The sequence below is a fragment of the Pantherophis guttatus genome, chromosome 1, assembly GCF_059756535.1.
Source record: "Pantherophis guttatus breed Tessera chromosome 1, ASM5975653v1, whole genome shotgun sequence".
In the NCBI taxonomy this organism is placed as follows: Eukaryota; Metazoa; Chordata; class Lepidosauria; order Squamata; family Colubridae; genus Pantherophis; species Pantherophis guttatus.
This window is the reverse complement of record NC_142063.1, coordinates 320,128,779-320,152,935: the sequence shown is the minus strand read 5'-3', so window position 1 is coordinate 320,152,935 and position 24,157 is coordinate 320,128,779. Positions and strand designations below refer to the sequence as shown.

The window sequence follows — 24,157 nt, the reverse complement described above, 5'->3', positions numbered from 1 at the left end:
AGAGTTAACCTGCAATACTGCATTCTAACCACTTGCAACACCATGGCTCCTGTAGATTCCAAAATTCTTGTGCGTGGTTCCCTTTCTCACTCCCAAAACTGCAATATATTCCAAAAAATGCAGCAGATTATCATCTTAAATGAGACATGAGAGAGAAATATAAAATCTTATGAACTGTATTTAATTTGGCTTACATGAAAGTGCATTCAATTAACTGCATTTAATTAAAACTGACAGATCTCTGGAAAGCCAAAATAGAGCTCTTTGTCTGAAAAGTTGCGTACTTGTGATTTAAATGAATCTCTTCGCCATCTCCACCCCACTCCAGAATGCTTGCATCTCTCAACCTCTTGTTAATGGGTAGCTGCTTGTGTATGAAGCTCCAATTTTAATCCAGTATTGATTTAAATAAATCAAGTTTACAGCATAAAATATTGTGGTTGCTATCACCCTGTGAATTAATCCAGTTACCTTTTGTTGTTGTTTTCATTTCAGGAATGGGTCAGCAAGGTGAAGCCGCTTTTGCCCCATCACTCAGTCCTAGTAGTCCTTTGATGTCCCCTCAGATCCCTCCATCTCAGAGCCCCATGCTGCAGTCTGCCCCACCCACACCTGGGTATCAGTCACCTGATATGAAGACCTGGCAGCAAGGAACCATGGGGAACAACAAGTAAGCCTGATTCTCAAATATGGATGCTCCGTAGTTTAATCTATGAATACCAACTCTTAGCAAAGCTTTTTTGATATTTTTTGACCAGACACCCTGCCTGGTCAATAATTAGACAATTTAGAGTTTGTAGTGAGGATGATGAAATTGATGAACTACCTTCATGCTCCATTCCTCAGAGCACACGGTTGTCATTCCTTGAAACCTGTAATCAACTATACTTCGATCCACTTTATTATTGATTTCCTGGTATTCCTCCAAATATTTTTAGGCCGGACCGGTCAGATTACTGTTATTAACATTTCTAAATGGTGTCACATAATTCACAAATGATTTTCCTGTCTCCTTTTTTTTTTCCTTTCTTCTTTTTAAAATATTATTATTAATTCAAGGTAGGAAAATACTTTAAATCATCATTTCAGATAGATCATAACAAGTCTGTTTTGGCTGGACCAACTAGTTCTGCTTTTTTGAAATCATACAAAAAGAATGAGAATAATATGGGAGTGTAATTTGTCTGCTGTACAACTTAACATGCTTCTGAAATTGAACTGGTTTTGAATGAAGCCCATCCCAGTATGTAATTCCTGTGCCTCATTCTTTCAAATGCAGTGTATATGGCCAGGCTGGTCAGACTCAGCCCCCCTCAGCTCAGCAGGGAATGTACAACAACATGAGCATCACAGTCTCCATGGCCGGAGGAAATGCCAGTGCCCAGAATATGAACCCAATGGCTGGGCAAATGCCAATGAACTCATTGCAGATGCCTGGCATGAACCAGCTATGCTCTGAGCAGGTCAGTGTATCCAGATGTGTCTCCTTCCTCTCCTGTGGACTTCACCAAAGTCTCAAAATATTAATAAGACCACACTTGGAGTACTGCATCCAGTTTTCATCACCATATTATAAAAAGATGTTGAGACTCTGGAAAGAGTACAGAAAAGGGCAACAAAGATGATTAGGGGGCTGGAGGCCAAAACATATGAAGAACGGTTGCAGGAATTCGGTTTGTCTAATCTAGTGAAAAGAAGGACTAGGGAGGACATGATAATAGTATTCCAGTATTTGAGGGACTGCCACAAAGAATAGGGGGTCATCCCTATGTTCCAAAGCACCAGAAGGCAAGACAAAAAGCAATGGATGGAAACTAATCAAGAGAGAAACGACTTAGAACTAAGGAGAAATTTCCTAACAGTGAGAACAATTAACTAGTGGAGTGGCTTGCCTTCAGAAATTGTGGTTACTCCATCACTGGATGCTTTTAAGATAAGTCTGGACAGCCACTTGCCTGAAATGGTGTAAGGTCTCTTGCTTGAGCAGTGGGTTGGATTAGAGCACCTCCAAAGTCCCTTCCAACTCTGTTATTCCGTTATCAACATTTTTATATATATAAAGAACATGAGTATCACACACATTTCGTCTTTCGCCTCAAGGTCAAAACTCATTTTCAATGAGAAACCCTCCCCCCCACCCCACCAGCAAAAGTAACTATCACAGTGTCAAGCCTATGAATTTTTGTAAATTAAATGTCTGGGATGAACTGACAAATAGCTGCAAAGTGACAAGGAGAAGGTACAGGGCAAAAAAAGAGCCATTTTTCCTCCTCCACCAACAGGGAGACTGGAAATAAGTAGAAAGCCAGAAGAAAGGCTAAACACTCATCACCCCAATTGAGAAAAGATGTCCCATTTGGGGAGGAGATGTCTTAGATGGTGGGCACACCTCCTAAAATCAGAAAACTCTGCTGGTCTCCAGAAACCCATCCTGTTGGCCAACACAAGCAGCAGCAGGCAGTTGTGGGAGTGGCAACATTCTTGTTATGTACTGAATGGGAAACAATGTCCACATTTACTACTCATTGCATCTACATATCTCAGGTGCAAAAATTCAGGTAATTTATTAGATGGCGGTGGAGGTAGAATTTTATCTCTTTGCTGTCATTCATTGGTCATCTGGATGCAAAGGTCAGACTAAGTAAAGTAATCCTAACTGCAGCTACATAGGTACTTGAGGTTATGGATTAAGTTTAATATGTAAATAGGTCTAAATTAGCACATTCTGGTTTTTAGCCTTGGAAATCTGACCCTTGATGTTTCCTACTCCTTACTGTAAAGTTTTTAGATGTTCAAGATAGCAGATCCAGTTCTGCTGAAGAATTTAGTAGATTTCAAGATGATATGACATGAATGTTACACATTTTAAGGTTTTGCAGCTTTTGCCATGTAGCATATCTCAAATCTAAGCTGGGGTAACAAAAAATTTAGTTTAAACATTAGGAATTCAGAATTCAGATTTGAAGATTTAAGGTGTTCTTGGTCTTTGTCAAGCTTGTAAAGCAAATGTAGAATCTGCCCAGCAGATTTACTCAGTGTGTGCTTCTCTTCCACACTCAGCACAAGCCTATAAACAGCAAGGCTTAATGCTTAATGTTTAACCCCCATTAAGTTGATAACTGCCCAGAATCACTTCAAGAGTGACATGGATGGCATATAAATTTAATTTAAAAAATAAATAAATGAGCCAAAATGCTTTTGAAGACAAAGAACTTCTACCTTGGTCAGGGAGTTGGACTAGAAGACATTTCTAGGTCCTCTCCAGCCCCCTGCTTCTATTATTCTAAAGATCTCCAGGCTGTTTCCACTCCATTATTTTGCTGTATTTTGACAGTTTTTGTAAACTGCTTAGAGTTGGCCAGTTTAATGGGGCATAAAATCACCATAATAAATACATGAGTAAGTTCAGAGCTAAGAGCTAAGATTGTATTTAAAACGGGAACCATTTAGAACAAGCCCGATCAAGGAATATTGTTTTTGTTGAGTTACCAAGCACTGCCCTAACTTGCCTTTTCTGTCCAGATACCTTATGGAAAGCTTTTCCTCAAACCAGGGAAGACAGATGTTTGTTGTGAATTGGTCATCTGAGATGATGCCTGCAGCTCCCTTTGATTTTGACTTTTCAGTGATCTCCCTTTTCCTATTTCTAACGATTTCTAATTTCTCATCTTGTGCTGATAACTTCTTGTCTTGTTGATATTGTTTTCAGGTAAACGACCCAGCTCTCAGACCCACCGGCCTTTATTGCAACCAACTTTCCTCCGATCTTTTGAAAACAGAAGCAGATGGAGCACAGGTCAGTAAGACATTCCTAAGGCAGAACTCTGTTGGGAAAATTTGAAATGGTTGCCTTGCACTGCCTCTGAGAATATTTTCAGAGAGGCAGTAGGATTCTGCCCACAAACAACAGAGCCAATTCAGTTCCAAAAAAAACTTCCCAAAGGCTGCCTGGCTTGGAATTGCATTGATTGAAAGTGGGCATCCTTTACACATCCTGGGATTGGCATTGGGACAAGCAGTTTGTTTATTTTCAATTAATGTTGAGAGAAAATTTCCTTGATAGATGATTTTTGTAAAGCAAAAGTCTATCCCATAAGATTCTTCTGATTTTTCAGACAGTTATTCCTGTGCTAGCTCCTTTGCACCTTGTCCTGCTGTATGGCTTTGGAGCTGCTCTATATACAAAAAGGGGCATACTGATTTTATTCATAATATTTTTAACGAGCCATAGTGGTGCGGTGGTTAGAATACAGTATTGGACGCTACCTCTGCATTCCACTACCAGGAGTTCAATCCTGACTAGCTCAAGGTTGACTCAGCCTTCCATCCTTCTGAGGTCGGTAAAATGAGGGCCCAGATTGTTGGGAGCAATATGCTGACTCTGTAAACCGCTTAGAGAGGGCTGTAAAGGAGTATATAAGTCCAAGTGCTATGGCTATTTTTTGTAATCAGTGAATTTCTCTTTCCTGTTTTGTGAAATCAGACATGCCCTTTCTAAATCTCAAGGATCTGTTGGCTATAAATTTGGCTTATGATGTATCAGGTCACAAGAATTGTTCCTGGTAGAACATATGATACCAGAAAACCTATAAGTAGCAAAAGCTAAAACTGAATCTGTACTCTTGAGTCAGGCAGACCACCAGTTCCTATGAGGTACTAGAATCTATTATTCTTATCAGTAATAGCAAAAGCAATAAATGAAGAAAACTGAAGAGCTAGAAGAACAATGCCACTTGAAATTCTCCTTTTTAACACTCTAAAATTTGAGTTTTTAAACTCAAATACAATTAACACTTAAGTCAGCCTATCCAAGGAGAGCATTCTGGAGATAAGGGACTATAAAACAGAAGGTATTAATCTTCTTAGGCAATGCAGAAGCCTGAGGACAGTCTCTGGAGACAATCTTAACATCTGAGCAGGGGGACTTGGTCACAAGGTAAACTTTAAAGACCAGAAACTTGGAGGTCATTACTACTTGCTATTGAAGACTGGAATTAGCTCCATATGCCCAATCTCCATTAATAATCCTGCTGCCATTTTACATTAAGTGCAGTTTCCTACAGGGGCGATCATAACAAACAACATTATGCAATAATCCAAATAATAGGTAAATATATATGAGAAATCTATTGAAAATCATTGCAAGCATAATCGGAACAACAGGTAGCATCTTCAGGTTGTAAACTGTTCCTTAATGCAGGAGGGAAACACATCCCAATTTACAAGGTAGATGCTCTGTTGTAAGAGCAACAGTAAGTTCATTTTTGCCAAGATTTGAATTTCTGTTTATTAGCCTTCATCTAGTGACTAGTCTATTATGAATCCGAAATTATCATTTCAGCACTTCCATGACATCACCTATATTTGATGAAAAGGAAAACAAGAACTTCATTTTATGTCCCCAAACAGTCTTTCATCCTCGACTTTCTTCCATCTTTAGAACAGAGAAAGCAGTTTGTTTTAGAACAACTAAACTGATATGAACCTAAAAAAATCTAGCTGCTGCTCCATAAAAAAAAAAGAGCCAAAATGTCAGATATAAAATGGAATGCAAATGATCAGAGCTTTGAATGCTAATTTATTAGAAGTCATATTCTAATTTAAATTGACTATGTTAAATCCAATTCTTGCCTTCATGTTTTAAATGAATTAATAATCCAAATATTTTAAACATATTTTTTCATGGAACTGATTTGACCAACTGCCATTTCTTATGAGTGGGATTTTTTTTTCCACAGAAGGGTTTTTGAGAGTTCTTTTGTGGCTTAAAAACAATGTAAGACAGCCCCCTATTCTAATTAGAAGAGATGGCACCAGGTTGGAAAAAGCTAGTGTAAGCAATGGTTATCAGATACCGTTATTACCTAGTGAGATTCAACACAATCTGCTGAGTTAATTAGTCCTTCATCGTGACTGTCTGAAGCATCCATTAAGATACTATTTATTATATGCAATTTGAAGTCCTTTCAAGAACTCAATATTTAAAAATGTGTTTCTTCATTTTACCTGGAATAGCAGAGATGTGCACAGATGAGCACAGATTGCACAACAAATGACATCGTCTCATTTTCCCAATGCATACAAGCATGCTATTTTATAATCAATGTTTGGTTTCGCATACCAATTGTAATATAATAAAATGAATTTGATTGTGGTATATAGCACATTGTAAGAATCTAGCCATTACCTTAGCATATTCCTGTTTCAAACACATGGAGATTCTTCACTAAAGCTTAAGGAAAGCGAAGACCCACTTTCAAATTAGAAAAACTACTTCTGAGTGCCTGAAACTATTCTCTATTTCAGTAATGGATGAAAAATGGTAAACTCGAATATTGATATTTATTATATTACCTGCTTATTCTTTATGCAAAGGATTAGTGCTGTCTAAACCCATCTGTAGCAAATGGGTAGGGTGTCAAAGCATAATGCCATGTGATAACTGCAACTACTATAATAATAATAATAATAATAATAATAATAATAATAATAATAATAATAATAATAATAATAATAATAATAATAATAATCCCAAACATTTTTTGTTTGTTTGATTAGCTTTGCCAGACAATTCTTTGCCAGAGTTTCAATCTATGAGGAATAATACATGCATAGACATATGGATCTGTGAGATTTATGACCAGGATTGAGATCAGAGAAGTCACACTAGCAATACTCCAAATTATACAGGCTTCGTATTCAGGTGCACCCATAAACCGAGAAGTACTTTGAATCATAGAATCATAGGGCTGGAGGGGACCTTGGAGGTCTTCTAATCCAACCCCCTGCCCAAGGCAGCAGATCTTATACAATCCCAAACAAATGGTTCAACAAATCTTTTCTTGAAAACCTCCAGCAATGGAGTACCCACCATTCTGAGAGCAAATTGTTCCATTGATTCATCATTCTCGCTGTCAGGAAATTCCTTCCAGGTTGGATCTCCCTCAATGAGCTTCCATCCATTACTGCTTGCTACTTTTATCAGTACTATATAAAATATAATCATTCCTAACTTGGTGCTCTATCAAATTAGCATACTGTTAACACAGATGGGAATTATAATTCAGAATATATAGAAAGCACCAGTCAAGGAGATTTTTTATTAAACGCTGAGAGGCTTTCAAGGCTCTTGAGGGGAAGAGGATACTGTACTGTGTAAACAATAAAACACAATAATCCCACAAATCATAACATCATAAAATCCAAAATGGATTTTAGGCCATTCCATAATGGAGTAGAAGCAGCCAAGAAAACCTGCCTCTAACATTTTATCGCTAACGTCTTGGGAGGGTTCATTGCAGCAGTGGTGGGTTGCTCCTGGTTCGCCCCGGTTCGGGCGAACCAGTAGTGGCGGTGATGGGAGGCTCCGCCTACCCGCCCAGACGTAATCAAAACGCTTTGCGCATGTGGAGAAGCTTCTGCGCTTGTGCAGAAGTGGCATGCACTCACAAAGTGAACGCACCCACGTACTACCAATAGCGAACTGGTAGTGCCAGGATTTGAAACCCACTGCTGCATTGCAGGTACCCTTCTTGACCAGTTGCAATTGTTGGGTAGGTTGTATTTCAAGCAGATGCTCTGTGCTTAGCTCCAGCTGGAAATGTTAATTTTTAAAATAGGTGTCAGATTTTAGCCTTTAATGTTGTCTTGCAGTGAAAACAGAATTTCAACAATGTGGATGTTCACACTGACTTTGGAACAGAAATGGCATGCATACAGCGAGGCAATGTATACACTGATTTACCTGAAATATACGTGAACTGCTTCCTATCTAACTTCTTGAAGTGGTTTGCAATAAAAATTAAATAGAAAGCATATCTATTTAAAAATTAAATTTACTTTGCAGGCAGTCAGTATTTGTAGGCTTTTTCACAGAGAAGTTGATAAATAGCCTGCTAAAACAAATTTGCATAAGTTTGTGTACATAAGCAAGTTTAGGGATAAATAAATATTTTTCTTGTATTCTGAACAAAGTTCCAGGTGTAAGCCTATTAGGTACTGTAGATTAGTCTGAATGTAAATATATTGGCCTACCGTTCAGGTCTGTTATAAAATTTATTAAGGTACTTTTAATTGAAACATTTTGTACTCTGTGCTAAATGCATGCTAAGGATATGTTTATACTCATGTATACAGTTTCCAGAACTTGCATAATTTACACATCTGAAGTAAGAGCTTACTTAACAACATATTTAAATAACAATGAAATTTTATTTTTAAATGTTACAGCATTCTGAGTCCATTTCTTTTAATGTCATACACTCTGCTATATTACCGGTTACTACTTTTTGGCATTATTTCCCCATACTATTCAGGCTTCCTAATATTGGTTGCCAGTTCCTGGGTTCTGCATGCGTGCATTCATAACCATTCTGCAGCTTTGACTATTTTTTCAATATTTTATCCTGCCTTCGATATGTTTATAAATAACTCAAAGTGGCGAATGTATCTAATACTCCTCCCTCTTCCTATTTTCCCCACAACCACCATGTGAGGCGAATTGGGCTAAGAGAAAGTGTCTGGCCCAAATTCACCCAACTGGGTTTCATGCCTAAGGAAGGACTAGAATTCAGTCTCCTGATTTCTAGCCTGATGCCTTAACCCAGAGGTCTTCAAACTTGGCAGCTTTAAGACTTGTGGACTTCAACTCCCAGAATTCTCCAGCCAGCTATGTTATGCTGGCTGGAGAATTCTGGGAGTTGAAGTCCACAACTCTTAAAGCTGCCAAGTTTGAAGACCTCTGCCTTAACCACTAGACCAGGGGTTTGCAACCTTAAATACTCAAAGAGCCATTTGAACCCATTTCCCACAGAAAAGAAAACACCAGGAGCCACAAATCCTGGGTGGGTGTGGCCAACTCGACATCACTCACTTCCACCAGTCACATGACCCCCCCCCCCAGCCATGCGTACCCAGCCAATCATTAGGACAGAGAATTGGTTGTTAAAAAACACCGGGAATCACAAAACCCTTTTGACATCTCTCTCTCTCCCCTCCCTCCCCCCCTCTCCCTCTCTCTCATCTCCCTCTCTCTTTGTATCTCTCTATGTCTGTCTCTCTCCCACTCTCTCTGTATCTCTCTGTCTCTGCCCTGGCTGCTTCTCCATCCCCCGCTATCACCCTTACCTTCTCAGGCCAGGCAAGGAATGACTGGGAGGGGAGGGAGAGGGGCGGGTCCAGCCAGTGGTGGGATCACTTGACATGGAGCCACAGCAGAGGGCCCAAAGAGCTGAATGTGGCCCCGGAGCCGCAGGTTGCTGACACCTGCACTAGACCAAACTCAGTCTTGAAGAAAAGGCTATCCCACGTTGTCCTCCTCTTCCCCCACGCCCCCCCCCCAAACTTGGAACCTTCAGGGTAACCCATCTTGACTTGAATGCAAGAAGATGTGAACTTTTACCTAGCTCTGATCCAAATGAGTGCAGCGGTTTTCTTTTTGTAGGGCAAGAAGACAGAAGAGCCCTTCTCTGTGGTGACTACAGACTAGAGGAATTCTCTAGTGAGTTTCCACTTCACCGTAGTACCCAGTCCATCTGCCCAGGGGCCTTTTCCCATGCTTGGCTAACAGTCTCTTTTGTGTCCTGGCAGGTCCAGCAGGTCCAGGTGTTTGCTGATGTGCAGTGTACGGTCAACTTGGTGGGCGGAGACCCTTATCTGAACCAACCTGGCTCCGTGGATACACAGAAAGGCAGCACAGCCTCTCAGACCCCACAAGCCCAACAGAAAAGTCTTCTTCAGCAGCTACTGACTGAATAACCTGCTTTTCAAAGGAATGTGAAATTTAAATAATGACATACGGATATATAAATATATATATATAAATATATATGTATATTATATATTTTTCTGAGATTTTTGGTATCTCAAAAACTTGCAGCCATTCTTCAGCTCTTGTAGTATATGGAGCAGGAAAAAAAAATCCCTCCTCCCCTTTTGGTTTTTTAAACAAAGATGGATTTCAACAAAGTGACAAGACAGAACCATTGAGCCAAATTTTACAGATTATCCTTATTTTTATAATCAGTTGCTGGCTTCTTTTCCCAGAAGGACATTACTAGTGGGGTTGAGGGTGGGGGTGGGAGAGCAAAATGGAAGGCATGTGGCTGTCAGGTGGAGGAGAAGGGGTTGAAGTCTCAGTTTCAGCTGGATCTGTCACTGATTTGCATCTTCAGTAAAGCAGGAATGGGCAAATAATTGTGCACGCTCATCTCTTCTTTGGGAAGGGATGTTCCTTAGCTGTTCTTAAACATGTACGCCCTTGCTCACTGCTTGCCCCCCAATTCGTTTGTGCTTTTCTTAGCAATTGTGAGTTTGTCAGTTTTAAAGAAAAATGATATTAATAATATTAATAATAATAATAATAAATATTTTGCCCCACTGTTTTTTTTTTTTCATGTTTTATGCTGGTAAATAGACAGCCTCCTTAGTGACAAAGAGGTCTTTGTAGTATATGAACAACAAATCAAGTGGGAGTTCCTATGAAAACTAATATAATTGTTGAAAATAAAATATGTAAATCCATTTGGGGGATAATTGCAATTATTTTTAGAGGGAGAGGAGGAAGTGGCTCCGAAAGCAATGCACCAAGTGCATCCCACCCATTTCCATGGGATTTGTAAGAGAGACACTGGGCCACAGACAATTCTTGTCAAAAACAAAATGGAGGAAGTGCAGCAGAAGTTCAAGTTGTAGTTCTGGCCACTATTGTAGATTTAAAAAAAAAAAAAAAGTGATTCAAATTGAGCAGTCAGCACTTGTTTTGATTCTGTTTAACAGCCAAGATAGCTTAAAACTATTTAAAATAATATGGATTATGATTATAATAAAAAGGCGCTTCTCTGTGGAATGGGAGATAAGTTAATACTTTTTCCCTTTCAGGCCTTTTAATGTAAATAGCTCAGACTTCTTGTATAAATTGGTTTCTTTCTCTTTTTAGTTGGGGATTGCTCTTAAATAGCATTGCTTTTGGAAGGGGTGGGGGATTTCTTTCTTTTCTCTCTTTCTGAAATTTTGTTGATGTGTGAAAATAAAACTGTGTAGCTTTTGTTAAATGAATTTGCAAGAGTTTAAAACACCAAGAGACAAACCTAATGGCTGATGTTGCATTATTGCTTAGAAAAGAGGGTGTGGACTTACATTTTGGACAGTCTGGAAGAGACACAGCACCATGAGAAGAAGGGGATGATAATAAAGAGAACTTGCTCAGCAAGTGACTAACAACAGTTCAAGGTATCTCTAAGATGCAGAAATCTGCCCTAGATCGTGGCATTTTAAAGTTCAGATTTTCTCTTAGTTTTACCCAAGTGGATTTTTTTAAAAAAATAAAAACTAGGAGAGAGAATGTTCACTGCTCAAACCTAAACTAAATACCAAAATCCATCATCCTCTCTTGCCACTCTAATCATGCAAGTGTTTGGTTTTACAGAAATCAACCAGCATCAAGATGAAATATCAAGGAAGGATTAAATACATTTATTCTACTGAACATGCTTCAATACTGTAGCACCGTACAACACTTAGACAAATCATGACTGATCTTTAAAACGCCAAGCAAGATTAGGTCTAGTTAGTACTTGGACAGAATATCAAGAAATTGGAAAAAAAATCTCAAAAAGTAGCAACAATCCTTGGTTGTATAAACAGAGGCATAGAATCAAAATCATGTGAAATATTAGTACCGCTTTATAAAACCTTAGTAAGGCATCCTGTTTTAGTCATTTCATTATAAAAAACATGTTAAGCCTTTGGAAATAGTGCAAAGAAGGGCAGCTAAGATGATTAAAAGACTGGAGACTAAAACATACGAAGAACGGTTGCAAGCTAGTCTAGATAAAAGGACTAGGAGTGACATAATAGCAGTATTCTAGTATTTGAGGGGCTGCCACACAGAAGAGGGAGTCAAGCTATTCTCCAAAGCACCTGAGGGCAGGACAAGAAGCTATGGGTGGAAACTAATCAAGGACAGAAGCAACCTAAAACTAAGGAGAAATTTCCTGACAGAACAATCAGTGGAACAACTTGCTTCCAGAAGTTGTGAATGCTCCAACACTGGAAGTTTTTAAAGAAGATATTGGATAATAGCAGTATTCCAGTATTTGAGGGGCTGCCACAAAGAAGAGGGGGTCAACTTATTTTCCTAAGCAACAGAAGGCAAGACAAGAAACAATGGATAGAAACTAATCGAGAGAAGCAACCTGAAATTGAGAAATTTTCAACAATGAGGAAAAATTAACAGTGGGGGGGGATGCAGGGGGCGGGGCACATTCAGGGGGTGGGGTACGTGTGGGGCACGTGCGTGCATTGCATTTTGGGGGTTTGGGCATGTGTGTGCATGCACGCTTTGGGCATTTGGTCCAGAAAAGGTTAGCCATCACTGGTATAGGGCCTCCTGTTTCAGCAGAGCATTGGACCAGAAGACCGCCGATGTCCCTTCCAGCTCTTCTGATTAAACATACATGTGTACTTGTAACTGGGAGAATGCAAGATTATTTATTTATTTATTTATTTATTTATTTATTTATTTATTTATTTATTTATTTATTTATTTATTTATATGCCAACCATGTTGCATTTATGCAAATTGAATGAAACTTGACTTTTTTTTTTAGTAAACTTCCATGTATCTCAACTGAAAGAAGAAGAAAAAAGCTGGTCCTTGCTTTAGGAATTGTTTCCAACCAGGCCAATTTAACAGAACAACGGAAGTTGGAAGGGACCGTGGAAGTCTTCTAATCCAATCCCTCACCCTCAAGCAGACTGTATATCATTTCAGACTGTCCAGTGTCTTTTTAAAAGCCTCCAATGATGGACCACTCACAACTTCTGAAAGCCAGCTATTCCACTGGTTAATTGTTCTCACTGTCAGGAAATTTCTCCTTAGTTCTAGATTGCTTCCCTCCTTGATTGCTTTCCAAACATTGCTTCTTGTCTTGCCTTCTGCTGCTTTGGATAATAGACTGACCCCCTCTTCTTTGTGGCAGCCCCTCAAATATTGTAACACTATCATGTCGCCCCTTATCCTTTTCACCAAACTAGACATACTCAATTCCTGCCATTGTTCTTCATATCTTTTAGTCTCCAGCCCTCTAATCACCTTTGTCACTCTTCTCTGCACTCTTTCAGGCGTCTCATGTTTTTTTATATCATCACCAAAATTGGATGCAAGGGTGGTCTTACCAAGACCTTATAAAGCAGTACTAACACTTCATGTGATCTTAATTCTAGTCCTCCGTTAAAGTAGCCTAGGATTCCATTGGTTTTTTTCACTGCTGCCACAAACTGTGGGCTGATATTTAATTGACTGTCCACTAGGACTCCAAGATTCCTTATACAGTTACTGCTATTGAGCAAAGTTTCACCTAATTTCTATCTGTACATTTGGGTTTTTTGCTTAAGGGTAAAACCTTACTTTTCTCTATATTAATTTCATTTTGTTAGATAGGACACAGTATTCAAGTCTGTTGAGATCCATCTGGATCTTAAGCCTATCTTCTGAGGTGTCGGCTATTCCTGCCAGCTTGTCATCGTCTGCAAATGTAATGATTCCTCTTTTATTCCCTCATCTAAATTGTTTATGAAGATATTGAACTTGGCCTAAAACAGAACCTTGGGGTACCCCATTGGTTACTTCCCTCCATGTAGATACAGTTTCATTAAGGACAACATGTTCAATGCAGTTTATCAGCCAGTTATAAATTCATCTGGTGTTGATGCTATCTATCCCACATTTTTCTAGCTTAACAAGAGGCAGGTTTGGTCTACTTTGTCAAATGCCTTATTGAAATCCAAGTATACTATGTCCACACCATTTCGCTGGTCCACTAATTTAATCACTTAGTCACAGCATGATCTATTTTTGATAAACCCGTTAGCTTCTGGTTACAACTTGGCTTGCTTTTAGGTGTTTGCAGATCTGTTGCTTGCTTATCTTTTCCAGGATCTACCTAGGTATTGATGTCAGGCTGATTGGTCTGTAGTTTCCTGGATCTGGTCCTCCCCCCCCCTTTTTTTTTTTTTTTTTGAAGATGGAAACTACATCAACGCTTTTCCAGTCCTCTGGTAGTTCTCCAGTGCTCCAGGATCTTTGAAAGATCTAGTTCAGTGGTTCCAAGATCATATCTATCAGCTCTTTTAGAACTCTGGAATGTAATCCGTAAGCTCCTAATGATTTGAATTCATCTAAGCGGACAAGTGTCCTTTTACCATTTTCTTGAGTATCAATATTTTAATCTGAATTCCTAGTCTGTGTTTTAAGGTTGTTTTTGGTAAATAGGGGTACTTTTTTTCCTGTGAAGATGGATGTAAAGAAAGAATTAAGCAGCTCTCCTTTACTCCTGCCGCCTGTCACTTCCTTGCCATCTTCTCCCATAAGTGGATAGATTGTGACTTTATTTTTTATATGTTGAAGCTTTTTTTTTTTTATGTAGACATGTGTTGCAAGTCTTAGTTCATTCTGAGTCTTAGCTCTCCTGACTTCATCTTTGCAAATTCGGGCTATATGCTGGTATTTTGCTTTTGTTACGTCTCTTTTCATTAATTTCTGTCTTTTCAGTGTATCAGAGTTCTTTGTGCAACTGTGGTTTCTTCTTGGATTTTTTTTTCAGTGGTATTGAGCTGGACTGGGTTTTTATCATCATATTTTTCAGTTTGCCAAGATTGTTTTCCCCTTTAAAATTTTCATCCATGGAATCCTTTCCAAGCTCTAAGCTTGTTGAAATTAATTCCTTTAGAGTCTAGGTTTGCTTGTGTCAGCACTATGTTGAATTCTAATGACATGGTCACTCTCCCCCAACATTCCTGCAATTTAACCCCCTCTATAATTTATTTTCTGTTAGTAAGAATTGGGTCCAGTATGGCTGTCCTTCTAATTCCCTCCTCTATCTTTTAGATGACAAAGTTATCAACTAGTTTGGGCAGGAACCTGTTCGATCTCCCACTTGATGCAGTTTGTCTCCCAGTTGATGTCAGGGTAGTTAAAGTCCCTCATTACTACTTGGCGAGTTTCCTACATACATTTAATTGTTTAGCAAAAATTTATCTATTTTTTCTTCTGGGTTGAGTGGCCTATGATGTCATTCTTTTTTCTTTTGATATTGCCCCACATGCATTCTAGGCGGCTTTCATCCTTGGTTTTATGCATTTTTGTAGAAATATAGTAATCTCTTACACATAATGTAATCTCCACTTTTACATCTCCACTTTTGGAGGTATGTATTGGCTCTTCTATTGTCACTCACAGTATCACAGAATTGGAAACTAAGCATTATCACTTCAGTTTAATTCATCCAAGTTTACACATATATCTCCTTAACCGTTTTTCAGCTATTGATTAGCCAATCCTGGTAACTGATGAGTGGCTGTGAAGGAAGCCCCAAACCACAGCCATAATAAAGCCATCTTTTTTACCAGGAGGCTAATAAGATATTTCAACACAAACAGACTGTGATTTCAATATGGAACTTTTACAGTGCATTATTCAATACATTCACTTGGGATATACAGTATAAAATCAAAATAACTGTCTTAAATGAATTACATGCCATTAAAGTTTTTGCAGAAATATTTTTTTGCTTTACAGTACACAGGACTAGTTACCTGCTCCTGCTTCCCATACTTTGGGCTAAAATGTAATTCACTAATTTATGAATCACTGAATTGTAAAACTTCAGCCTACATGTTGAAGGGAACAATTCAATATGATAGCTGTCTTCCGTTCAAGTACCCAGAAGGAGTCATTACCAGCCAAATTAATTTAAACAGATGACTCCTCTGATCTAGAAGAGCAATATTAGACTGCAAATTTACCAGTCCACCAGCATTCTTCCCATAATAACCAATCAAAATGAAGACCAAGACTAAGTCTACAAGAAAGACTTAAAGAGGATAAGATTTTCTCCCCTATTGCTTCCCAACAACTGGTATTTAAAAATTATGTCACTACTGATACTGGCAGCAGCAAAAACATATGAACAGAGGCCACTGGCTGCATTTATATAATGGATTGAATAATGAATGGTACCCAATGACATTTTAGCCTAGTATGATGAATGAAGAGATCCGGCAAATATACAAAATTGATTTAATCGATTCAGATGATTAAATTACAAGCAAATATGTCATGCAAGCATAGTAATAGATTCTCCATGAGTTTGTCTAATTCCTTTTCAAAATTAGACTTGAGAGTTGAAGACCATCATCATCATCAGTTTGTGAAAGAAAATTATATACTTTTATTATATATCAAGCAAAAGAATTCTTTCATCTGCTTATCCTGGATATTCCATTGTCGCCTTCAGTGCACAGCACTTTTTTACAGTATTATCATACCTTGCTAAATTGAACCATACTTAACATTCTGTTCACATTCACCTATATATAGAGATGTCTCTTTTGAGCGCTTTGAAATTCCTTTTCATTTCTATCATCCTGATGTTATCACTGCTCAACCTCCATATTTGTAAATAAATTTAAAAATGCAGATCTCAAATAGATTATTGAAGCTATTTTCCTTACACATATAACAGCGTTCATAAGAGACCCCATCTTTATTCATGAATTTTATGTTTTTAGTGAGATTTTGTCAAAAGCTTTCTAAAAGCTCAGAAGGGTTCTTTCTGCATCTATGAACTACCACTATTATTAGTGCAAATAAAAAAAACTAGAATATCCTGCTACCCCAAATATTTCCTAATGTAAATATATCTAAATAAGCAATCAAATCCCAGGAACAATGATTTATTATTTATTAAATTTATATGCCATCCATCTCACCAATAAAGCAACTCTGGGCAGGTTAATACCCTGAATCACCTCTTTAATATTAAGGCACCAAACGTTTCCTCTTACATTGAGAAAATTGTCTTATGTCACACCATGAGATACCTTGCTTCCTAATGATATCAATCCCATTATTTTTATATCTTTATGAAATAATCTGATTGAAGTAAATTCTTGCACCTCACAATTTTTATATTGCAAAGGGAGGCTGTGGAAAAAAAACAAGGGAAGTATACTTTTATCTGGTCAAATGTTCATGGTTACAGAGGGAAAGGATCATTTCAAGAGTTTGAAATTCTTTAGATGCTGATGTACATGTTCTTTCAGGTAGGGACGGAGGGCAATGCAAGTAGCTATGTTTTCTGGTTGTTCTATCCAGACTTTATGATCAATACCATTCTGTTGCAGTCTCTCTGCTAATGTACTCAAGGTACACTCATCTGGAGCCTAAGAAGAAAAAGAAAACAATCTCAGTGCAATATAGAATCAAAGATTGCTATAGCACTCATTGGTAACCTTTGTCTTGCTAAAACTACAATGACCAGCAACCCCAAAAATTAATCTGCTTAACTGAAAACAGCAAAAAGCATAAATTGTACTTTTTGTAGTAAACTGTAAGAAACTGCTGTTTTAAGGATAATTATCAGAGATGGTAATAACCACAAATCTAAATGCACTTAAAACGAAGACCCAGTCCATACAAATGCATTGAATTCTGTCTTAATATTGTGCTGTGATGCATAAAGATACTCTGTAATTGGGAAGAAATTGCAGATGTCACTGTATCTTAATGGTCTAGCAACTGGTAACAAGTGTTTTGTACACATACATATCTATCTCTCAGGAGCTCTTGGAGCAGAATATTAAAGGTAGCATCACACAGATTTTATCTGTCCATTCCTTTCCTCCATCACTTGGATATAATCAATGCTACAATGCAAAGACTTGGGTCCAACTGTCCAATCTCCTGTATGCAGCTTTGCTGATTAGAATCCCCTAATTCGCAAAGTTTTTTTTTTTTTTTTTTACAGAAAATGGGGGGAAATTCTGTTGAATTCCAAACCGATCTGTCATGGCCAGAAACCTATGTATTTATTCAATAATCGGATTGCATTTCCATTTGTGCTCTCGCTATTCCCGTTTAGGGTTAAAGCCCATTTTAGAAAAAACAGATCAGTAGTCTGACTGGGCAGAAACTCTTTCAAGTACAATAATCGCTCTCCAAAGCATATACATATATACACATATATGTATATACATATATATATGTGTGTGTGTGCCATGAAGATGCAGGGACATCTGCAGTTTCTTCCCAATTGCAGCCTATCTCTGTGCATCACAGCACAATATTAAGACATAGAAGTCAATGCATTTGTATGGATTTTATATAAAATCCTTTCCTACAGTCAAATGCATTGACTTCTATGTCTTAATATTGTGCTGTGATGCATAGAGATAGGCTGCAATTGGGAAGAAACTGCAGATGTCCCTGCATCTTCATGGCACATTCAAGACTAAACCTAGGACTTTCTCTTTCCCAACCAGTTGAAAATGAGGAAAAGCAATAATGAATATAGGTTTTAACATCCGTTGTTTGCAGAAACCAGAAACCTTTGAAATAGCGGCTTTTCTTATTCGCAGGTTAATACTGTCCCGTAATACTGTAGTATCGATACCACCAGTTTTGCAAGGCTGGACTTTAAGGTTCTGTCTGCGCTCTAATGAAACGCCTATCCAAAGACCCCAGTTCTGTGTCTGTCAATCAGCAAAGCCCAGTGTTTCTCCACCTTGGCAAGTTGAAGATGGGTGGACTTCAACTCCCAGAATTCCCAGAATCCCAATTCCGCCAGCTTTGCTGGCTGAGGAATTTTGGGAGTTGAAGTCCACCCATCTTCAACTTGTCAAGGTGGAGAAACACTATTAGTTAATGCTCACCTCCAGCACCACGGTCCTCATGCTGCCATCCTGGGCTAGATAAGCCGCGGTGTCTGGATGCTCGTAGTACGCGTGGACCACGGCCAAGGCCGCATGGCAGGCCTGAGCCACCGAGGCCCCCAACGGCCACGAGAAAGGCTCGCGCAACAAATCGCCCCTCAGCACCACGTATTGCACCAAAGAGCGACCCGTCGCCGCCATCCTCAAACCGGAAATGAGGGGGTGTGGTTCCTTAAAGGAACTCTGGGAAAAGATTAAAGGAAGGGAGACGCCCCGTTTCCGTACAAGAGAACCATTTCATGAGTAAGGGGTTCGCCATCTTGTTGTACGGCATATGAAAAAAAATGCTGAGGTAGAGCGCCTGGACCTGGGAGCCTCACTCGCGAGTCATTTCGAGAAGAAGGAATAAGTCTCGCTCCGGCGTCCGGATGACGTCACTTCCAACTACGGTTTGTCGTTGCTAGGCGGCGGGAGTTTTGAATCCATTTGAGGCGAGCCTTCGGTCCACTGCTGAAGCGGCCGTAGGGAATTTTTAGTAGGCCCGCCAGGCAAGTAGGCCTCCCTCATGAATTTCTCCCCCGTGAGGGACAGATAGAGGCCGGGCTGGCCAGTCCGGTCGTCTCAGCAGCTTCAAAAGGAGACACAGAACCCAAAGCGAAGTGGTGGTGGGAATAGCATTCGCCACAACATTTCCACAAATAATTTCCAGGCTTTCCCTGGGTTTAGAGATCGCTCTACTTTCGCAATTCTTTATAAAGAGTCTTCTTTGTTTGCTGCCTTTTCCTCAAGTGAGGTGCTTGAATTTAGGAATTTAAATAACATATAATGAGAAACAGGCAGGCATTCTAATCTTCTTTTTAAAAGAGGCCTAATTCTTTTTTTTGAGTATTGAATAAAATCCTTCTCTTTCCCTATCCTTTGGTTCATGGTCCATCTCCCTTCTCCTCCTGACTTCTCCTGTCCAACTGATTTTTAATGGATTGTGGTCTGCCCAGGAATTGGCTTCAGTTTCTATTTCTGCAATGTCTTTCCCTGTTTCTTGGTCCATCCACACCATATCTATCCTTGACCATGATTTTTGGGGATTAGAGAAGAAGGTATATTGCTTTTTTTTGTGGGCTAATTTCTCTCCATGTATCTTTTAAGTTAAATTCCTGGGCCAATTCAAAAAATGCAGGTGGTAATGTTTTCCTTTCATGATTTTTCTTGAAAGCGAAGTGGTAGTAGGAATAGCATTTGCCACAACATTTCCGCAAATAATTTCCAGGCTTTCCCTGGGTTTGGAGATCGCTCTACTTTTGCAATTCTTTATAAAGAGTGTTCTTTGTCTGCTGCCTTTTCCTTAAATGAGATGCTTGAGTTTAGGAATTTAAATGAGTATAACATATAATGAGAAACAGCCAGGCAGGCGAACCTGTTGACTTCTGAATTGAACTGGAATGCCAGTTATTCTCAACCATTAATTCTTCTGGCTAAGGATGGTGGGGATTATAATGCAGTGCATTAGGATGGCAGTGGGGGAAATTGACTTATGTGGTTATACTGGTGGGTTGATGTTTAAAAAAAGACTAGGCATGCTGAGCTAGGTAGTAAACCATGTAAACCAACCTGTTTAAACCATGGATTTTTTTCCCCTTGAAAATGATTAATTCACTTCCAGAATTCAATGTTTCACCATTGACATTCAATAAGCCATTCTTTATGTTAAAATTCTGCAGGAACCTGAGGAAGTTGCCCCCCTTCTAGAACCAGAGAAGAATATCTTGTGGGATTATTATTATTTTGGCTCCTTTTTAAGGAATTGAAATTAAAAAATGGGTGAAATTGCCATTTCCTTTTCAAATGGTAAGTTAACAGGCAACTACTCTGTTCTAGTTAAAAATGTTTAAAGGAAGTAAGATGGACCCTCCTACAGTATTTGCCGGCTTTTGTATAGAGTGCTGCTTATCAGAATGGAAGATCGAACTAATGCTGTAGTCTGGTAATTTATATTGAGCAATTAGAAAACCAATGTAGTTGATACTTTACTCAGGTTAGCTGAAGAAATTCTGAAGATATGGGCAATTGTCTAATTATAATTAGGGCTTAAGTTAATTTACTGCCTATCTAACATTTAGAATTATAACTTGTTCTAAATCCCAAGCAAATAATAGACATAAAAAAACGTGTACATACAACATCAAGATAAGATACAAATAAGTTCAATAATTTTAATGTACTTTATGAAAGATATTTTCATTCATGAAATATTCATCTGCTTACTGCTTTGGAATCTCCTCCAGAAGCTTTTTCTGTTCCCCAGGCTTTCCAGAGAACATTTGAGTATTTGTATGAAATGGTATAGGCCAGGGCTTTCTGCCTGAGCAGGGGGTGGGACTATAAGACCTCCAAGGTCCCTTCTAACTTTGCTGTTATGTTATTCTGAAGTGAATAGCAGGAAGATGAAAAGATAGGAAACTTTTCTTCTGTGAATCATTCTTAGACTTATTGTAAGCTTGAAGCCAAGGTATGGAATGGTACCTTTAATCTTACTAAAAGTGCCTCTTGGGGAAATTCTTGGAGCCACTGTTTATAATCAACAAGTAAGAATGTATATATGGAAGATTTTCCCTAAATTTAGGTATTTGATTGACCCAAGGTTTTCCTCTTGCAGGTGTATTCCTCATTGCACACTAGATTGTGTGTTATGAAAAATAAAGTGGTTATTGTAAGAATATGTCTTGGAACATATTTTGCATTTCAGATCATATATTAACAATGTTCAAAGCTGTGTCTCCATTTTATTCTTTATGGTTTGGCTGATTATCTTGTAGTTCTCAATCCTCTGCACACAAATAATACACACTTAAATCTTTAAAAAACAAGAAATAATTTCTTGAATTAATTGAAAATGGTAGATATCTGACCACAAGTTCATTTGTTTATTCAGTTTCTATAGCCACCCATATCAATCAATGACTCTAGGCCGCTTTATTTCAGTTTGTGAAGATGATTGGGTACGACTTTTATATTAAAATTTTGTTTGTTTTCTTTGCCTGCGCATATTCTTTGCAGGTACATTATCTCATTTGGAAAAGTTGGAGGCTTCTGCCCGCAACGTAACACTGAAACAAGAGAAAATAAAGGAGTATGAGGAGAAAATATTGAAGATGAAAATGAGGATCCAGGAGCTGAGAAACCAAAGAGATGAGTTAAAAACCAAACTAAATGTTTGTCAATCACAGGTGAGTGTGAAGTATATCTTCAATAAAGACAACATAGGGTGGATTCCTGTTTAAGGGCTAGCAGAATGTAAATCATGAAGCTGAGTTACTAAGCAAACTATAAACTTATACTATATAACTTGAACTTTTTAAATGTTCTAAAGTTCCAAGGAAAATGAGCACATATTAAATAATTTTCTAAACATTTCTAGTCTGATAATTCAATTTCAATAAAGGAGAATATTTGATAATTCAGTTACTGGTATATTAATCATTTCTGTAAAAGAGGTGGGTGTAGGTATTGTTTCTATAAATGCATTATTTCTTGAGGCATTGTGATCTCTGTTTCTGACTTGCAATTCTTATATTGTGTTAATGTGGTATCCTTATCTATCAGTAATTGTGTTTTGCTTAATAGAATAGAATAGCATTCTTTATTGGCCAAGTGTGATTGGCGGTGGTGATGCCCAGCGAGCTCCCCCCTGACCCTGGATGCCCCTGGGGGTTTCTTTTGGATGTTCCGGGGGCGCTGGGGAACGCTGGGAGCTCGGGTGTGGCCAGAGCCAAGGACGACGCTGTGGTAATGGCGGCTGCTGCGTGGCAACCAGGTCGAGGGCGGTGGTGCTGGAGAGCTGGAGAGTTGTTGGCGTTGGAGGAGAGGAGAGGAACATCAAGCCTCGACATTGAAATGGGGGAGTTGAACCCCATTGTGCTCAGGGGTTGAAGGATACATGGCTGACGTTAAGGGTTTGTGTGGAAAGACCTGGGGTTGGAGAGGCTGGTGGACGGCTCAAGTATTGGGTCGCTATGGATGGCCTCCCCCCCTCCCTTTTTAGGCCCTGTTATCGGCCTATCGGCCAATGTGGACTTTCTTCCCCAGAGCTTGGGACCTGGCTCTGTCTTTCGTCCTGTCTCCTGGCTGTATGGAGGACAAGGCAGTTATGGGAGGATGGATGGAGCCAGCTCCAGACTACGTTCGCCGCGGACGGGACTCATCTTTTCAGGGCCAGGAACGCCAAACCACCGTGAGAGGGTGGTTTTGGACTTTTTCTGACTTTTTCCATCTTGCCTGATTAGGATGGCCAACCACCGTGAGAGGGTGGTTGGATAGTTCCCCTCAGCTGGACTGAACGTGAGGACTCCTACCCATTACCGTGAGAGGGTAATGGTGACTCTTCCGATTATCTTAGTCTTGCTTCCTGGACATTTGAAACCATCATTATAGACCCCTAGGCCATGTCTAGGCCAAACTTGTATTATCACTCTAGTGTTAAAATGTATTCTAGGGCAAAGCTTTTTGTGCTGCGAGATTCCCCCCTCTCGCAGGCCTGGCCCTCTATGTTATCGAGGGCCCACCTTAATGACGGATCTTGGGACCCCGAGAGGTGGCATGTCGCAAAAAGGGGATTGAGGGGTTTTTTAAAGACTTTTTTAATTAGACTTTTAAGGGGTTCTGAGGGTGGGGGAGGTTATGTGGGTTTGGGGGAAAACCCACGGGGGTTGGAGACCAGTCCGGCTGCTATTAATGGTGCCGTAGGGGGTACGGACTCTGGGGGAAAGGGGACTGTTAGAATGCCCTCTAGTGAGGGCTTCTCTATTGACACGCTGAGTGGGAGGGGCAGGTATGGCGGGAGCAGGGGGCCATATCATGTGGTGGGGGCACGTGCTCGCTATCTCCGAGCGATTGCGTGCCCCGGTCCCCTTAGCTCTTCCCGTTCCCCAGGCTGCTTAGAGTCTCAGCGCCCGAGTCTCCGGCTGATGTTATGTAATGCCAGGTCCGTAGTAAATAAAGCCCCCCTCATTTGTGATCTTATTCAGGAGGGGGGAGCGGACCTGGCAGGTATCACGGAGACCTGGTTGGGCCATGAGGGGGGAGTTCCCCTCGTGGAGATGTGCCCATCAGGCTTCCGTGCATTTCATCAGCCGAGAGCTCAGGGCAGGGGCGGGGGGGTGGCGGTCATTTTAAAAGAAGGTCTTGATCCGAGGGAGACCACTGTACCTCAGATAGCCGGATGTGAGTCCCTTTTTGTGAAGTGGGGTCGTGGGGTGCAGATGGGTCTGTTGATCACGTACCTGGCTCCCTGCCACATGGCAACGACCCTGCCCGAACTCCTCAATGTTATAGCCGAGGTGGCGGCTGATACCCCCAGACTTGTGGTCATGGGGGATTTCAACCTGCCATCCATCGGTGAGACATCTGAGGTAGCTCGGGTGTTCATGGCTTCCATGACGGCCATGGACCT

The 24,157-nt window shown here is 39.7% G+C and overlaps 3 protein-coding genes across 23 annotated transcripts in view; 2 read left to right on the top strand and 1 right to left on the bottom strand.

Moving 5' to 3' along the window:
- The window catches only part of NCOA1 (nuclear receptor coactivator 1), a 294,599-nt gene extending 284,078 nt beyond the window's left edge, over window positions 1-10,521 (top strand). For 17 of the 18 annotated variants that reach the window (XM_034421269.3, XM_034421265.3, XM_087883325.1 and 14 more), the window contains 4 exons: window positions 496-670; window positions 1,280-1,463; window positions 3,710-3,796; window positions 9,589-10,521. In XM_034421269.3, the coding sequence (XP_034277160.2) occupies window positions 496-670; window positions 1,280-1,463; window positions 3,710-3,796; window positions 9,589-9,756 (614 nt within the window). In that variant the 3' untranslated portion in view covers window positions 9,757-10,521. Of the gene's footprint in view, window positions 1-495; window positions 671-1,279; window positions 1,464-3,709; window positions 3,797-9,442; window positions 9,500-9,588 lie in introns of all 18 variants that reach the window. The other variant, XM_034421270.3, reaches the window with a different exon arrangement.
- A 4,739-nt stretch (window positions 10,522-15,260) lies between these two features.
- On the bottom strand, window positions 15,261-19,021 carry PTRHD1 (peptidyl-tRNA hydrolase domain containing 1). Its single transcript, XM_034421277.3, has 2 exons — window positions 18,712-19,021; window positions 15,261-17,223 (listed from the first exon to the last, which is right to left on the bottom strand). The coding sequence occupies exons 1-2, from the start codon at window positions 18,910-18,912 to the stop codon at window positions 17,053-17,055; spliced, it is 372 nt and encodes a 123-aa protein (XP_034277168.1). The 5' UTR covers window positions 18,913-19,021; the 3' UTR covers window positions 15,261-17,052.
- The window catches only part of CENPO (centromere protein O), a 29,218-nt gene continuing 24,057 nt past the window's right edge, over window positions 18,997-24,157 (top strand). Inside the window, exons 1-3 of one of the 4 annotated variants that reach the window (XM_087883328.1) lie at window positions 18,997-19,160; window positions 20,430-20,556; window positions 21,766-21,935. In XM_087883328.1, the coding sequence (XP_087739454.1) occupies window positions 20,526-20,556; window positions 21,766-21,935 (201 nt within the window). In that variant the 5' untranslated portion in view covers window positions 18,997-19,160; window positions 20,430-20,525. Of the gene's footprint in view, window positions 19,505-20,429; window positions 20,557-21,765; window positions 21,936-24,157 lie in introns of all 4 variants that reach the window. The other 3 variants (XM_034421275.2, XM_087883329.1, XM_034421276.3) reach the window with 3 other exon arrangements.